General features: G+C 39.4%; 4 protein-coding genes across 5 annotated transcripts; all 4 read right to left on the reverse strand.

Annotated features, from left to right (window-relative positions):
• Positions 1 to 27: 27 nt before the first annotated feature.
• LOC148916233 (uncharacterized) lies at positions 28 to 1,475 on the reverse strand. Its single transcript, XM_089055081.1, has 4 exons — positions 1,239 to 1,475; positions 865 to 946; positions 286 to 673; positions 28 to 196 (listed from the first exon to the last, which is right to left on the reverse strand). The coding sequence occupies exons 1-4, from the start codon at positions 1,473 to 1,475 to the stop codon at positions 28 to 30; spliced, it is 876 nt and encodes a 291-aa protein (XP_088911207.1).
• Positions 1,476 to 1,623: 148 nt separating this feature from the next.
• LOC148916234 (uncharacterized) lies at positions 1,624 to 2,685 on the reverse strand. Its single transcript, XM_089055082.1, has one exon. The coding sequence runs from the start codon at positions 2,683 to 2,685 to the stop codon at positions 1,624 to 1,626; it is 1,062 nt and encodes a 353-aa protein (XP_088911208.1).
• Positions 2,686 to 7,109: 4,424 nt separating this feature from the next.
• On the reverse strand, positions 7,110 to 9,284 carry LOC103335245 (wax ester synthase/diacylglycerol acyltransferase 11-like). Its single transcript, XM_008238255.3, has 6 exons — positions 8,451 to 9,284; positions 8,252 to 8,324; positions 8,074 to 8,141; positions 7,763 to 7,978; positions 7,551 to 7,688; positions 7,110 to 7,471 (listed from the first exon to the last, which is right to left on the reverse strand). Exons 1-6 carry the CDS (start codon positions 9,282 to 9,284, stop codon positions 7,316 to 7,318), a joined length of 1,485 nt encoding a protein of 494 aa, XP_008236477.2. The 3' UTR covers positions 7,110 to 7,315.
• LOC103335247 (wax ester synthase/diacylglycerol acyltransferase 11-like) lies at positions 9,217 to 12,400 on the reverse strand. Of its 2 annotated transcripts, XM_089055477.1 has the most exons (7): positions 11,452 to 12,400; positions 11,279 to 11,351; positions 10,391 to 10,458; positions 10,045 to 10,269; positions 9,812 to 9,949; positions 9,541 to 9,722; positions 9,217 to 9,347 (listed from the first exon to the last, which is right to left on the reverse strand). In XM_089055477.1, the coding sequence occupies exons 1-6, from the start codon at positions 12,220 to 12,222 to the stop codon at positions 9,558 to 9,560; spliced, it is 1,440 nt and encodes a 479-aa protein (XP_088911603.1). In that variant the 5' UTR covers positions 12,223 to 12,400; the 3' UTR covers positions 9,217 to 9,347; positions 9,541 to 9,557. The 2 variants fall into 2 exon arrangements, with proteins under 2 accessions (XP_088911603.1, XP_008236478.2); XM_008238256.2 differs by lacking the exon at positions 9,217 to 9,347 and having other exon boundaries at positions 9,466 to 9,722.
• Positions 12,401 to 18,183: the final 5,783 nt, after the last annotated feature.

Below are 18,183 nucleotides of genomic sequence, written 5' to 3' on the forward strand. Positions count from 1 at the left end.
CATGCCACAAGCTAATATTACGACCATTTACCACTTGCCACTGAGCACCCACCTTATAACCTTAATCCCTTCAGAATGCTTGACCAGCCCCATGAGGCCCTGACACACTTTTGCATTGAGCACATCTCCATCAGGAAATACTTGTCCACAGAATTTTGGCCCATAAAGAGTTAGGATACATGAGCAACCGCCATCCCTGAGAAGCCAAAAGAGCATTATTAAACTCACTGAAGTTGCGAAAACCCATCCCCCCTTCAATTTTTGCAAGCCCCATGTTCTCCCAACTTAGCCAATGGATTTTGTGCTGAGTCCATTGGACTGTCCCCACCAGAATTTTCCAATTGTGAATCCAACTCACTGCAGAAAGTGGTAGGGAATTTAAACACGGACATCGGGTAGGCCGGAATGGCCTGGATCACGGCTTTGATTAGCACTTCTTTCCCAGCTTGAGAGAGGAGGAGATGCTTCCAACCATGCATTTTCCCACTGATCCGGTCCTTCACATATTGCAGAGCACCTTTCTTTGATCGACCCCACATGGTAGGGAGGCCTAGATAGGCCCCAGGATTCTCAACATTCCTCATCCCCAGCAAGTCACAAATACTGGTTTTTACATCAGGTGGAGAATTGGCACTGAAGAAGCAGCTTGATTTCTCCATATTAATCATTTGACCTGAGGCCAAACAATAGTTACAAAGAATAGACAACATATTGGTGCAATTAATGGGGTTTGCACGTAGGAATATCAAGGAATCATCCGCAAAGAAGATGTGGGATATGTTGGGGCCATTTTTGCTAATTTTGAGACCCTGCACAAAGCTGCAGCACGACCTTCATGGATCATTGAGAGAGAGCCTCACTAACCATAAGAAAGCAGATATGGGAAGCGGATCGCCTGGCGTAACCAGCCAAGGCGGAATTGCTTTCGGTTTACGTTAATTAGCAACTGCAAAATTTACAGAGCTTACACACTTGATAATCAGAGCAATCCATTTCGGGTCAAATCCCATTTTGAACATGGCAACCTCAAGAAAATCCCATTCTACCCTGTCGTAAGCCTTGCTTATATCCAGCTTCATAGCCATTTCATATCTCTTTGCCTTTTTTTAAAGTTTGAGGTGATGAAAAACCTCATGGGCAATGATTACATTATCCTATATCTGGCGATTAGGAACAAAAGCACTTTGATGATGGGATATTATCTGCTCCAAAACGGGCTTTAATTTATTTGCAAGTACCTTTGCGAAGATCTTATATGAAAAATTGCAGCAGCTTATGGGGCGAAATTGGTTGACCGATTCTGGATGAGGAACTTTTGGGATAAGAACAATATTTGTATCATTTACCTTATCAAGTTCAGTTACCCCATTGAAGAAATCATGCACTGCACCACGGATTTCATTTCGAATTGATTCCCAATACGTATGGTAGAAAAGCCCTTGGAACCCATCGGCCCGGGATTTCAACGCACCCATCTGCTTAGCGGCGGATCAACTTCATCATCGATGAAGTGGCGACAAAGGGTCTCATTCATTTCCGGAGACAACCTCCTAATACAAGCAATGGCGTCACGAAATCGCGTCGCCACCCGTGGTAAGCAGTCCGAAAGTGATCCTCGGTAGTTTACGGATATCCCCTCATTCTCCATCCACTGGTCATCTCAGATTTCAACTTGAGGATTCGGTTGGTTCTCCTTCTCTGAATAGTAGACTGGTGAAAGAAAGTTGTATTAGAATCTCCATCCCTTAGCCATTTCACTCTTGAGCGTTGATGCCAGAACTTTTCTTCGTAAGACCAAAGTTTAGCTAATTCTAGCTTCGCAGGTTCAATTAGAGAATAATTGGCTTCCCAATCCAATTGCAACACTGCCAGGGACTCCATTAATTCGCCAATTCTTTTCTTGTTGTTGGGGAACCGTTCCTTGCTCCAATTTCGTAGCCCCCTTCTACACCATTTAAGGCCCAAGCACCATTTATCGAGCCACATTGATCGTTTTGAAGCCGCCTCAGCCCAGTTATGATTGACTACCTCTTTACACTCGTGTTCAGAGGCCCAGTAAGCCTCAAACTTAAACCGCTTATTTGCGTAAATATTGCTTGGGCAAGAGTCGATCAAAACTGGGCAATGGTCAGAGCCCAGAGATAGGCAATGGAGGACAATAGTATTGGGCCACACATCCTGCCAACCGTGATTAATAAGGCCACGTTCAAGCCTTTCTTGAATAAGCCCCCCATCAAAACGGTTGTTTCTCCAAGTAAATTTTTGTCCTTGGAAGCCCAAGTCAATTAACCCAGCATTGTCCATAAATTGTCGCAGAAATCTGGGTTGATACACTGAGGCATCTCGCCCACCACTCTTTTCAAAACTCCATAGGATTTCGTTAAAGTCCCCCTCACATAGCCACGGAAGACCAGTATTACCTCTTAACTGATTCATCTTTCGCCAGAAACTATCCTTTTCCTCTCTATATGGGGTCCCATAAACCCAAGTAGCACGAAGAGGATTCATGCCATCGTTGGTAGCAACAATGGTATCAATAATATGCTTTGAGGAAGTTAGGATCTGTATATCAAGAGCATTATCCCACCATAGAGCCAAGCCTCCAGTATTTCCCACTGGATCAATATGCACATAGTTCCTGTACCCAAATCTTCTTCTTATTGCATTCAACGCATTATCTTTCATCTTAGTTTCCATAAGAAAGACAATGGCGGGCCGATATTTCCGGGTGAGAGCACCCAAATTTTGGGTATCGAGTTCGGTCCCAATCACAGCAGTTCCACATTAAGTATATCATGGTGATTTTGTGGCTGTTGAGGGCCAGCCGCCACCGCCAGGAAGGTATTCCCGAATTCCTGTTTCCTTCGTTGTAACAAAACCTGAGTCGGTTCCATAATACTCCTTTACGGATACCTCCATCAAACTATCATCTGGTTTGGCTCATCCACGATATCTGGTCGAAACTTTTTATGACCACCCTCTTGCTCTTCTACAGCGCATGGGTAAGGACCTGCCCCTTCTGACCCCTACCCCGTCTCGTTTGCCACCACGAGGTGGGAGGAAGAATGTATCCGTAGAATCGCAGGCTTACCAATTGTGACTTCTTTCTTTTTTTAAGGGTACACCCATTCTCAACCCACTCTTCCTCGGGAATACGTTTGAGACCCATGTTGCTAATACCGTGTTGGGTAATTGCTGAAGAATTATTGATATGAAGGTGTGGGGCGTGTCAAAAGGGTTCCTGAAAGTGGGTTCCTCACCAATAACTATGCCACATTCCTCCATTCTGGGTTTTCGTGTGCTTGGCCCGGTGAATCCCAGATCCATAATATACCCATGGCCAATAGTTATCTGGGCCCTCCTCAGATCCATTACCTGTTCAAACGACATTGGGCCCTTCCAGTTGATAGGCCTTTCAAGTTGTGGTGGAATATTGTGCTCAAGTAGGGTAAGACTATTCTCAAAAGCTTCTGTGGTCTCCAACCCATTAGGCCCAAAGGTAAGAGTGTCATGGTCACTGGCCCAGCCACCCGGGGGGTGTGATTGCATGCGTCCGTAGGATTGTTCTTGTTGGACTGAAATCTATGGCGTCACGCTGCCATGTCTGCATTCGTACCCACGATCCTTCGGCATGCGTCGGTCCCATCAGTCCAGCGAAGGACCCCACTATGTGTTCTGGCTCCCATGGCGTGTCCCTTCCTCCTGCCGTTGGACCAACTCCACCCTTTGGTCGCCGATGACTAGATGACCCCGTTTCCCAAATCGCTTGTTGACCGATGATCACAGTTGCGGTTTCACTGCCCTTCTTCTTCTGCTGGGCTCGAAATTGAGGGGATGGGTTCGGTCTTACTGAGTTCCACTGCCATCCAGTTGCCATATCCAGATTCACCCTCTGCCGGGTTGTTTGCAGTTGCAAATGGGCAAGTGTTGAACTTGTGACTCAGTCTCCCACACCCATAGCGAAATCTCCTAACTTTTCATAGCAAAGTTCAACCCATGTTGTTGTGCCATCTCTGCGGGGTAGCCAAAACCCTTTCACCAAAGGATTTCGAGAGTCTAAATCAACCCTGAACCGCAGATATCCCCGGCTACCCCCTTATCCTCGAGGGTTACCACGTCCCCAATTTTGCCTCCTATTTTCCTTGCACACTCTCTGTTCATCAGATTGAAAGGCAACCCGTGCGCTTGCACCCAGTACTGCACCATATGGGATGGAAGCTCTTCCATTGCCATGTCCTGTGGCCAAGGTTGGACCGAGAAAGCAGTGTCTCATTACGGACCACGGGCTATTCTCCACTATCTGAAGAGCTGTGGCTTCCTCTGGAGCCACAATTGAGAAGATATTATCCTTTACATGTGCAATTTTGACCTCACCAAAAGGCGCCCAGGCCTTCCGAAGGATGTTCTTTATTGCCCAAAGATTAGGAATTTTCGACGCAATAATACACCCCACCAGTTGGAACCCATTATTGATACTCGAAAAGTCAAGAGATTCCTCCAAATGGAGGACCAGTTCGTCTGTAGCTGATTTCTCCATAAAACAATAGGGATGGGAAAAAAGATGTCTCGGGATGTGAAAGATCTGGAGCCCACTAGGTCTAAATAATGGGGAAAGAAATGACTAAAGGGACTGGAGATGGGGTGGGGTGACAGAGCGGGATTTGGGAAAGGGAATAGTGGTAAGAGGACTAAGGCGGAGGCCAAGATGAAAACTTGGGATGACTGCTACGTGAGCAAGGGTTTTCTCATTTTAGAGAGAGAGGCTCTCATTTTAGAGAGAGGGAATGGGGTGGGCTGGGTTGGAGCGATTTTTTTTTTCTTTGTTGCAGATCTATTGGCCATATTGTAATAAATTATGAGCAAAGTGGTCTTTTGCTTGCACTGAATTTTTTGGGCTGGACTTGAGACAGAGAGACAGAGAGACGGAGAGATAGGTGGGGTGTCTTGAGAAGTTTTGTGGTGGGAGGGTGGTAAGGGTTGGTTGTTGGGTGTGTGATATTGGACAGTGGCTTGTTAGATGGTGGTTATGGTGGGAGGGGCAGGGCATGGGAAAGAGGAGGAGGGCATGCGAGTTAAAAAGGAATGAATTTTTGTTATTTATTATTACTTTTTTTTCATTTTGTATTTGTTATTTTAAAAAGGAATGATTTTTTTAATAAGTTGACCGAATTGTCCCTTCACAATTAACGGAAGTTAAAAAAATTTGATAGAAATTGATATTTGTCCTTGAATTGCTTGAAATTGAAACCATAGATACGAAAATGTTTAAATTGAAACCACAGTGACCTTAGTTATAAAAGTGATAAACCACAGGGACGAAAGGTAACTTTTTGCCTTATGCATATATGTCAGACTATGACTAATTAGTATTGAATTGCTACCCCTTCATAATTATGACTTATATTTGAAAGGGGTGTACGTCGATTCGAAATCAATACAATTTAGTTAATTCGCATATGATCCAATATAAATTGGATTGTGATTTTTTCAATTCGATCCAACCATGTTAGATGTTTAAATCCAATCTGATCCTATCAAATTGATATTGGATTGGACTGAATTGGATAATCGATATTGATAATAAAAAAAATACAATAATGAAACATATTAAATATTTATCCTTATGTTTAATATAATCAAACATATTAATAGACACAAAGAGCCTATTTCATGTCATTCATAGCCATTTAACGCCCACTACCTCACAATTATTTCTTTCCACTAACTCTCCACCATCAACACATGTTTAATCCAATTAATCCCTCACTTAAACCCTTCATTACCCACAATGAATGTATTAACTTTCTTTATCCATTTCATTCAAAATATAGTTATATTTTCTTTTGTAATGAGTTGCTAGAACTCTAGCTAAGGCTAAAGGGAATCTCCCTTTGAGTAAGTTTGTGAATTGTTCTTTAATTCAATATATTATATGAATTGCTAAATTCTTTTATTTTTGATTGTTCAATATTTTCATATCCTCTTATTTTGATTGATGTTAAGTGCTACTATCTTTTCATGAGTTCAATTATATTTTTCTCATTATTAAGAACTGACTTAGTATACTTTTAAATTAAAACATTAGATATTAAGCAATTCCATTTTCTAAACAATCATTAATAAAATATAACATTAAAAATTTAAATTGGTTTTAATTTCTTTATTTTCCGGTTAAAGTTTCTCAATGATAATTTTAATCGAGTTATAATTTGGATTGGCCAGTTTGGCATTGCTATACTGTGAAAATAATCGCTGTCAGATTTGTTGTGAGAGAAATCGGATGTGAGATAAAGTTGTTTGGCATTTGGTAAATTTTTTGTTAAAAGTGTTGTTAGTACTGATTCCCGCATAATCAGAAAATGATTGCCACATAATCATTAAACCTAGCGCCTCTTTGAAACTGATTTCTACATAATCAGAAAATGAATGCACCTCATTAGTTGCTTTCCATTATAGCTTTCTCTCACAGCAATTTTTAACAATAAATTATTTTCTAATAGTTTACTAAATGGGTTGAGCTTTCCAAATTTTTTTATTAAAAAAATCACTTATCACAACAAATAAGCAATGTCAAACAGGCACTAAAAAGCATGAACATATTTTGCTTAAAGAATTGAACATTGATGCCTTAACATTTCCATTATTGATATTTCATTTTAAAACTCAATCAAATCAAATTTACTTTTTCATTTTGCTTGTCATTTTTATTTTGGTACATTTAATTATTTCTTTGTGTGCAGACATTTGCCAACCTACTCCTTGAGAATATGATATTTGGACTTCCAAGATTATTACTACGTGTGACTACTTGCACTTGGGTAAACGCAACACATATACATCAAGAGAAATTATAGGGTAGTTCTGTTGTACAGATGACGTGGTACTATAGACTAATAGTTTTCTGACACCTCGCCAAACATTGACATGTCGACATAAGTTCACTTTTGACATCAAGGCAACCGTACTACAGTCCTTTAGTCGCCCAATTTATTTCAGATCTAACGACCCAATTAATTTCTTTAAGACTGAAGGCAACAAACCGACACCGACAAGATTGGTTTGGCACAATGGTGATGGTTCAGTCAACAATTGAGGGGTGGAGGTGGATCGAACCGAACCATGCATATCTCTACGTTTTAATTTCAGTTTTGTTAACTTCATATACATTCATGACGCATTATGTATGTCTCTCCATGTACAGAATACATGTTGCACGTAGGAAGAACGTTATTGATCTACATTATTGACTCAATTCCTAACAGCTTAAGCTTAGTTCAGCTTAAGCTTAGTTGTTGTCCAACAACTTTCTAACAAATCAATCATTTGTTTCACAATGGGCTGCTTCCTTCATATCAAGCAAGGCCTCCTCAAAACACTTTGCAAGAAATTCCGGGTCAGGAATGATATCTTTAGCAACCGAAATTTGCATGTCTGCTCTTTCCACATAGCTTACCATATGCATTGTAAGTGCCTGCATGTACGAATCAGCAAAAACCTTCATACCCTAAATTGACAATTTAGAAACTTTAACGTGAATTTTTGGGGTATACATGGGGCAGGCTAGATGTATTCACTCTGAGGTAAGTTACAGGGTTTCCTCCAACTGCAATTTCCTCTTGTGGGCCAAGTATATTTGAGATAGCAAAGCTAGTGTTGCAGACAATCCTGTAAAGTAGCCATGTAGCAATCTGCAGTTCAATGGAAAAAAAAGTTGTAAATGTATTCTTTTCTTGTTTGAAAACTGCATTTTGATGATCCTCACCTCTGCTCCCAAATAGGTCATTAAAATAGACCCAATTTTGTATGAGAAAAAAGCCTCCAGAGACTGTTTCTTGCGGTCCATAATCACCTTAGCTCTCCTCAAATACTCCAGAGGTTCAGTTTCAGAACTTTTTTTATAATAAATAGGTAGGAGAAACGTGCTGAATTTGTTACCCCAACTCGATCCAGAGTTGCCTTTCATCAAATCTGATTGTTCCTGATCAGATTGTTCATTTCATAAGGAAAACAAAAACAACCCATTGAAATACATAGCACAAACAAAACTATGCAAGTTTAGAATTTAGAGCAGACCTGCAATGTATGTTGCTCTCTTAAATTTACCAAAACCACCCCTGTAATTCGAAGCCCCTCGGGCAAACCTGGTGAGAAGAACAACTGGGTTTAGCTAACTTTTGGTTACGGTGATTGAATGCCATTGATATCTGTTTCAAATGGGAAGTAAAAGTGCACATCATCAATTTCTAATTACCATTTGGTGTTCGGTGATCTAGGTATCTTGATAGCCCTGCTGAAACCACCCCCACAAGAACATCATTGATGGTCTGCAGCATTGTGGCATAGAATTTTCAGTCAAAACCCTTTTCTCTTTTTCTAAAGAAAAATAATTTGAAAAGGAACCAACCAAACCCATTATAGAAGAAAAACAGAAGAATTAGCAAATCAACTACCGCATTTGGAACAGATTTCTTGACGAGCTTCATGTCCTGAAGCTTAAACCGAGCAGTGGCCAGCTTCCTAGGCCAGAGCTCAACTCCATCGCCGCCACTTATCTCTGTTTTTCTGTCACAAACCCACAAGCTTCTCAACGCAAACTCCACCACAAAAATCAAGCTGAACCAAACCATACCCACAAACCCAATCAACAAAACCCACCAGCCCTTTTCACCATTCACTCTGTTTTTCTTCTTCCCGACGGAGCCCAAAGCCGGAAGCTTTTCTTCCTCTTCAGCTCCCCTGAACCTCGCCGAGAACAGAGACATGAGCGAAGCCCCATCTCCCAGAGCGTGGTGGATGCGGAAGACGCCGCAGTTGTGGGCCATGAGGAGGTGAAATTCCCACAGGGGTTTGTCGGCGCTGAGGCCAGAGCTGGTGGAGAGGTCGGCCAAGTAGGCATTGACCGCGGCCTCGTGGTCAAAGTTTGATGACGCGGTGACGGGGTTGTGGACGACGATGACGTGGTGGTCGACGTCGACATGGGAGGTCCTGTGCCATTGCTTGAGGCCTCGGGGCCCGCGGACCATGAGGCTGGAGAATCTGGGGTGGGAGAGAAGGAGGGAGGTTTTGAGGTGGGATTTAATGGCGGCGATGTCAATGGGGTTTTTGAAGCCCATGGTGCAGTGGATTATTTGGTCCATTTGGGGTTGGAGGAAGAACCCACCAATTGGGGTTATGGGCTCGTCGGAGAACTTGTCAGCTGCCGACGAACACATACAGAGAGATAAAGAAGAAGAAGAAGGGTCGTTGGCTCTGGTTTCCTTGCTCTCTCCTATGTGGCTCTCCATGTTTCGGTGGTCTTTGCTGGCCTTGTGGTTTTGATACAGGGTGGAGTTATTGGGTTGTTTTTGCTGTCGTTATAGAAAGCAAAATTATTGTATCAAAAGGAAATTAATATTTAGATTATCACCACCCCTTTCCTTAATGGCAGAAGATTTGGATGATATTAATTGTTCATTTGAGTGTTAATTAAGAAGTAAAAAGAGCATGAAGGTTTTAAAATAAAAAATGTAATATCACATGATGTGACTCATTATCCATTACTTGTGGTTCTTGGTTAATTACTCATGGTTGCAACTTGCAATGCAGCTGGCGGCTTCCTTCATATCAAGCAAGGCCTCCTCAAAGCACTTTGCGAGAAATGCCGGGTCAGGGATGATATCTTTGGCCACCGAAATTTGCATGTCTACTCTTCCAGCATAGCTCACCATGTGCATTGTGAGCGCCTGCATTTACCAATCAGCAAAAACATTCAGACCATAAATGATAAAATATAGAAAGACATACATTTATGATCTTGTTTTGAGGGCAGTACATGTGGAAGGGTAGTTGAATTCACTCTCAGATAAGTTACTGTGTTGCCTGCGGCTGTAATTTCCTCTTCTGGGCCAATGATATTTGAGATAGAGAAGCTTGTATTGCAAAGGATCTTGTAATTAAGCCAGGCAGTAACCTGCATGCAGTAAAAAAGTAAAAAATTTCAATATTCAAATTGGAAGGTGAACTTAACCCTGCATGCATTTTTTTTTTAATCCTGAATTTGATCACCTTTGCTCCCAAGTAGGGCATTGTAGAAAGTATACTTTTGTATGAGAAATGAGCCTGTAGAGATTGTTTCCTCCTGTCAATCATCACCTTAGCTCTCTTCAGATACACCAGAGGATCATCATCAGGGCCGTTGCTTTTATGATAATAAATAGGTAGGAGAATCATGCCGAACTTGTTACCCCAACTTAGTCTTGGTGAATTGCTTTTCATCATATCGGATAGTTCCTGATCAGTTTCGTTTCATTTCCATCCAACCACCAGGAGTTGAAATTAATTTCGATCATTTCATGAGAAAAATAAAGAGAGAATTAATTAACAAGTCATAGGGTTGCAAGTTACAACAAACCTGCAATCCAAGTTGCTCTCTTAGATCTACCATTGCTAGCCCTGTAATTTGAAGCCCCTCAGGCAAAGCTGATGATGACAAAAACAATTGGGTTTAGTTAATTTAGCTATCTCATCTTAGGACTGATCATTTTTTCACTACTCCAACCCGTTACAAATTTAGTTATCTCACAAAAAAAAAATGAATATGACATGCTACAGTAATTAACTTACACAAAATCAGAAAGTATTTATGCATATATGTCTGTGACTAATTAGTATTGAATTGCTACCCCTTCATAATTGTGACTTATATTTGATAGGGGTGTACGTCGGTTCAAAATCAATACAATTTAGTTAATCCACATATGATCCAATATAAATTGGATTGTGATTTTTTCAATCTGGTCCAATCATATTAGATGTTTAAATCCAATCCGATCCGATCCAATTGATATTGGATTGGATTGAATTGGATAATCGGTTTTGATAATAGAAAAAGACAATAATGATACATATTTAATATTTATCCTTATGTTTAATATAATCAAAGATATAATAGACATAAATGTAAAATATAAATGAAATATTAAAGAAAATTATTTTGATTATATAATAAACATAACTCCATTAAATGACTTAAAATATTCATAACATTTTCAACGACAAATACCTACAATAGCAAAATAAACCTAAAACTAACTAGATTGGATCGGATTGGATTTGATTGGATTATGATAATCATGACGGTTTTGAAAATTACGGATCCAATCCAATTCTCCAAATCCTCAAAACGAATTAAAATTGAATTGGATTGAATTAAATTAATCGATTTGGACAAATTGAATTGAATTTCATACCACCCTAATATTTGATTTGCACGGTAAATATCAAAAGCACTTTTAATTACCATTTGGTGTTCGGTGTTCCAGGTATCTTGAAAGTCCTGATGAAAGCACACCAAAAAGAACATCGTTGATTGTCTGCATGGTGGGAGAAAAGTTATAATTAAAACCTCCTTTTTGAAAAATAAAAAATAAAAAGATTTCTCATGCAAAGTCATATATATATTAATCAAATTACCGCATTCGGAACAGCTTTCTTGACGAGCTTCATGTCCTGAAGCCTAAACCGAGCAGTGGCCAACTTCCTAGGCCACAGCTCAACCCCATCGCCACCACTGATCTCTGTTTTGCTGTCACAAACCCACAAGCTCCTCATCACAAGCTCCACCACAAACACCAAGTTGGAACACACCATACTCAAAAACCCTATCAACAAAACCCACCAACCCTTTCCACTACTACTATTCACTCTTTTCTTGTCCCTCTTCTTCCCATAAGCCAAAGTTGGGAACTTTTCTTGATCGTCGGCTCTCCTACAATCGGCCAAGAACAGAGACATGAGCGAAACCCCGTCTCCCAAAGCATGGTGGAGTCGAAACACGCAGCAGTTGTGAGCCATGAGAAGGTGCAATTCCCACAAGGGTTTGTCAGTGCTTAGCCCAGAGCTGATGGAGAGGTCAGCCAAGTAGTCGTTGACGGCAGTATCATGGTCAACAGGCTGTGATGCGGTAGAGACGGGGTTGTGGAGGATGATGATGTGGCGGTCGAGCTCAATGTGGGTTGCTTTTTGCCAGTGCTCGACGCCGCGGGAGTCCCGGACCACGAGGCTTGAGAATCTGGGGTGGGAGAGAAGGAGGGAGTTTTTGAGGCGGGACTTGATGGCGTCTATATCTATAGGGTTCTTGAAGCCGATGGCGCAGTGGATTGTTAGGTTCCATCGGGGATGGAGGAAGAGACGGCCTGGCGGAGACAAGGGCTGCTCTGCACAGTCATCATCAAAGGAACCCATGAGAGACAGAGAGAGGGATATGGTGGAAGAGTTGTCTGTGTTGGTTCAAGTTGTCCTTGCCTTCTTGGAGTATTCAATTTTAAAGTAACAGTACGTGACATTGTGATATAATTTTCATAGATTCGTAATAGTCTAGTTTTGGCATGGGGATATGAATATACTCTTTCTTAAGGGCAATCATTTATGGTTTCTTCTAAGCAATGCAATATTGTACCAAAAAAGGGAATAACCTTTGGCACAACTACACAAAGTCAAGCTTTGACTATGCGGCTATGCCTATCTCAAGTAGGAAGAAAAATGAGCTGACTCTAATTTAGGATGATGGAAGAGTTGTTTGTGTTGGTGCAAGTTGTGATGAATTAGTGTTTCTTCAAAAAAGGGTAATAATGTACCCCCAAAAAAAGGGGATTACTTTGGACAACTTTCCACCCTTCACCTTACACAAAGTCAAGCTTATGCCCATCTCAACTATCTCATCCATTGCAATTAGAGGAGTAGGGAAGAAAAATGGGCTGACTCTAAGACAGCCTAAGTTCCATGAGAGACAGAGACAGAGATAGAGACAGAGAGAGTTGTTTGTGTTGGTGCAAGTTGTGATTGCCTCGTTGGTTTTTTTTTTTAAGAAAGGGAAGGTTTTGGAGTATTGAATTTTATACACCACGTGACATTGCAATAAATTTTCTTGTTGTTGATGTAATGGAGTTGCTCATCGCATATTACACAAAGTCAAGCTTAGACAATGCCCATCTCAATTATCTCACTCATTGTAATTAGAGACGTAGGAAGCCAAATGAGATGACTTCGAAAGTGAGAATAATTTCCCATACTATTGATCGTCCTACCAAAATAGAGAAAAATTATAGAATAGTTTTCGTGTGTCGGGCCTTCTGTTTAGCAAAAAGTTTGTATTGAACATGTCGTATATAATTAGACCAAAAAAAGAACATGTCGTATAGAAAGCAAAATGATTGTGTGAAAAGGGAACTATTTTGGATATGCCTGCCCATATTGATCATTATCTCATTTATGGCAATCAGGGAAGTACGAAAGAAGATTGGGATGAAATCTGGGTAATTTTCTTGGATCTAGTTAGCAAATTGACAGAGTCCCTACCTTATTAGAGGGACCACATTATTTATGTACGAAATTGTATATCATCTCTCTAATAAAACGTGAGTGTGTTATTATTAATTATTCATATGACAGTATGAATTACTTATTATTAATAAGAACTAGTAGCATATTGCTCATTATTAATTACTTATATATGATGCTTGGTTGTTTCATTAATTACTTGTAGCTGCAGCTACTTCCTTCATATCATATCAAGTAAGGCATCTTCAAAGCACTTTGCGAGAATATGGGATGATATCTTTGGCCGCCAAATTTTGCATGTCTGTGTAGAGTTAAACTAAAAATCCAAACACTGGTGAGAAGAGGTGCTGGAAAGCGTAATTTGTATATTGACAAAGCTGAACTTAAATAGAACGTTACATCACCAGGCTATGCTAAATTCAAGGACATGACTCCTACTAACTTAATACATTACTGACACCACTAACAAACTGCTCCACTACTTGGGAAACTCCTAAAGACTTGGTAAACATAACAACGTGCAACATGACTTCCTACATAATAGGATAATCAGTTTATTTAATTAAAAAACAACTGTTGTAACTAGTTAAAATCTTAACACCCTCCCTTCAACTAAATGTTCCTTGAACAATCAGTTTAGAGAGAAACCTTCAACGTGCACTATAGCTTCTATCTTCAAGCAATGTCCTTCACAGAGCAAACTCCTAAAAATTTCCTTAGCTTCGAGAACGCCGGTAATTTGAGAGGCTTGGTTAGAATATCAGCCACCTAATCTTCACTTATACAGTAGATTAAATCAATTGTTTCATCCTTTGTGAGGTCGCGCAGGAAATGGTAGCGAACATCAATGTGTTTGCTTCTGCCATGTAAAAGTGGATTCTTGGACAACTTGATTGCTGAATTGTTATCACAATAGACAGGGGTTGGACCTTCTTGCAAACCACGTAATTCTTCAAGTATCCTCCTCAACCAAATAGCTTGACAGGCTACTGCTGCAATAAACTCAGCTTCGGTGGTTGACAGAGTGACAATCTGTTGTTTTTTGGATGACCATAAAATAGCTCCTGCTCCCATTATAAATGCATAACCTGAGGTGCTTCTCCTATCATCTGGGTCTCCTGCATAGTCACTATCAGTGAAGCCAAACAAACCTGATTTAGCTCCTTTCTTGTATAATATTCCAAAATCGATTGTGCCCTTTAGGTAACGTAAAATTATTTTTGCTACCGCCAAATGAGGCACTTCTGGACACTCCATATATCTGCTAATGAGACTCACTGTGTGTTGTATGTACAGCCTAGTTGCTGTCGGATACATCAGACTTCCTACAATATGTTTGTAGAGAGTTTGATCAACCTTCTTCTCCCCAAAATTCTTCACTAGTTTCAAACCAATTTCAGTTGGCGTACAAATTGAATTGCAATCCTTCATCTCAAACCTGTCTAAGATCTCTTGAACATATTTCTTCTGTGAAATAAATATTCCGGCACTAGATTGTACTACTTCTATACCAAGAAAATAGTGCATCAATCCAAGATCAGACATATCAAACTCATGCATCATGGATTTCTTAAAATCACACTACAAGGAAAATCCCTTTTAGCGACGAAACAAGATGGTCGCAATAACAGCAAAGTTCGTCGCCAAATATAAATAGCGACGAATATTTTTTGTCGCCAAGGTCGTCTTTGAAAGCTCGTGGCTAAAGATACCATGCGACGAAACAAAATTTCGTCGCTAAATATCTCTAAGTTGGTCACCTATCAAGAGTGAGTTGCCGCCAAAATACCAAAAATTTCCGCATGAACATGGAATTATTTGGCGATGAAATAAATGTTTGGTCGCCTGAACATTTCAGCGACGAATGTTTTGGTCACGAAAGATGTATTTTATTTGTGGCATATGTTAGTTGGTTTGGTTATTTTCAGAATGAGCGACGAAACAGAATGGTCGCCAAATCTGTAGATCTTGGTATTGTTAGTTGAGCGACGAAAACTAATTCGTTGCCAAAAAGTGTATTGAATTTTTTTTTAATAAATAAAATAATTATTTATATTTCAAGCTTTCTAACAGAATATTATTTAGTCCATAAAGTTTTTGAAAAACAGTAAATAGATGAAATGAATAGAAATAGCATAATTACTATTCAAAAGATACTAGCTGTTTAAGCACACATCAATGTATGCTAGATACAAAAACCCCCAAGATATGCTAGATACAAAAACCATCAAGTAGCTAGATACAAAAGCCCCTAGAACCCCCAAGGTAGGCTAAATACAAAAACCATCATGTATGTAGATGTACACATGTATTGAATTTTTTTTAAAATAAATAAAATAATTATTTATATTTCAAGCTTTCTAACAGAATATTATTTAATCCATAAAGTTTTTGAAAAACAGTAAATAGATGAAATGAATAGAAATAGCATAATTACTATTCAAAAGATACTAGCTGTTTAAGCGCACATCAATGTATGCTAGATACAAAAACCCCCAAGATATGCTAGATACAAAAACCATCAAGTAGCTAGATACAAAAGCCCCTAGAACCCCCAAGGTAGGCTAAATACAAAAACCATCATGTATGTAGATGTACACATAACCTAGTGACTATTTTCAACATTATCGAGATCCGCATAAACATTACATGAACCACCACTATTACCTTGATCATCATCACAAGGAGAATCACCAACATGTTGGGACGGAACACCTAAACATGAGGGTGGATGACCATCATGGGTTCGCATCTACTCAATGCCATCCAAAAGTTTACCCACTGTGCCCTGAAGCTCACTTATTGTGCCTTTCAACTCACCAACTGTGCCTTGAAGTTCTTCAACCTTTTGCTCTGTAGCAAAAGAAGAGGCAACTCCACCACTATGCGAACTCTCCACTCGAAGACTAGAACCCAAGCCTCGAATCCTCTTGCCCTTTGCAACCCCAAGTTCTACAGTCATGATCTCTAACTGTTGTGGGATAGGGAGTGTGACTTGATCTAGTGGAGTTCCTGAACTTTCTGCCACTTGTTGCTTGGCCTTCTCATACTCTTCATTCATCTTCTTCTACAAAAAGAAGCAAAATAAAGATATGTCAATATATATAAGTGCATAAAAAGGATGAGGTAAATGGGATGCCAATACGACCAATTGTATTCATAAACCAGCAATGCCAATTATCCTAATCAAACAGTCACAAACAAAAATTTCGTTTTCAACTTGAAGCAAATAATAAAAGGAAAAGGCACATAAAAAATGGAATAGATCTCTTTGGATATGCAGATTGCAGAAAGTTTGAAAATACTCACAGATATTATAAGATCTTTTTCTGCATCTCCTGAAAGCAGGAACAATACAAACAAGAAACTTCCAAAAACAGGGATTATAAATATTTGCCCAGCAACATGGCCCCCTTATAATTGGGCCTAAATTTTAACTTCTAAGAGCACAACGGGTTATTAGAACTGAATTTGTTTAATAGGTGTTTGGAATTGGGCCTCCAAAAGAGGAAGAGAAGTACAACTGCAGCAGCTCTGTTTCAAAACAATCTTAGCATGCACTTTTTTTGGTCGTCAATATATAAGATAATGGAAAATTTAGAAAACTCAGACACATCTTCATTGTGTTTCTAATTAATTAGTTCTATTTGCAATGGATAAAGTCTTTATATGATGCTAAAACCAAAGTACACAATTAGCATCTAAAATAATGGGTTGTCAAAAACTTGCATGACCAATCAGCTGATTTTTTGGATTGCAGATTATGCAAGTCAATAGTAAATTGTCAGCAGGTTTATGTATTCCTTACCCCTTTAATTTCAGCAGCCTCATTGATCCACATGCTCTTACTCTTAAGAATATGCATGTTGTTCCAATTGCTAATGATGTAGGATTTTCACCCTTCTACATTTTCCCAACAAAAAGAAAATGAGAAATACTTGAAAGTATTACAATATAATAAATAAAGAAACATTTAAAGTGACCAAACTCTTTCTTTTTTCTGTTCTCAGCATTGGTCTCACAGCGTTTCTGTTTTGATTAAATACATGAATTGTTATTTCTTTTTTTCTATTTGATACTTAGAATAAGTTCCTAATCAAAAAATGAAAACTGCAGATGTTACATTAGATACCTGATATTGCTCATTTGTGTACAACGTATCAACCAAATAATGCCACTCTTCTAGAGTCCTTCGGGTACCAAATATATTTTCAGGAGAAGGTGTTTCTCGTGCAAGATCAGGGTTAGAAGCATATTGCTTATAGTGTCTGTGGAGCTTTGCTTTCCATTCTTTATAAGTTGAGTGCATATGGTCAATAATAAATTTCCATATATCTGGATCCGTTAAGTCCACATCAAACATGAACTAATATCAATTAACCATAAACAAAACAAGTATTAATTATAATTTTCAATGCAAATAGAGACATTGAAGAACAAATTTTTTAGTTCCCACTAGAATACAATGCAGAATTGAAAAAAGAGAGCTAGATGAACAAAATTAAATTATAATCAATGAAGAATTAGATAAGAATACCTGCAAACCCAAAGCCATATCTTTCTTCGTCTCCAAGCTCACTTTTTTCATCCCTAAAACATTCAACGGAGCTTTATTGCGAGTGATTAACCCAATCTCAAAGAGGAACAGTTTCTGAGCCTTAATAGTCGCCACCAATTTCTGGGATGGATCCATCCGTATTGGAATCAAACTCTTCCTCTTTTTCACAACATCACAAGTGCCAGCCCCCATAGTTCGGCCACGAGTGTTCTTCCTCTGTGAAGAAGTTTGAGTATGTGTTCCTTCATCTAGAAGACAAAAACATAATGGTCGCACAAAGTGAAACATAATGGTCGCGCAAAGTGACT

The sequence above is a fragment of the Prunus mume genome, linkage group LG6 (genome assembly GCF_029339155.1).
Source record: "Prunus mume cultivar Tortuosa linkage group LG6, ASM2933915v1, whole genome shotgun sequence".
In the NCBI taxonomy this organism is placed as follows: Eukaryota; Viridiplantae; Streptophyta; class Magnoliopsida; order Rosales; family Rosaceae; genus Prunus; species Prunus mume.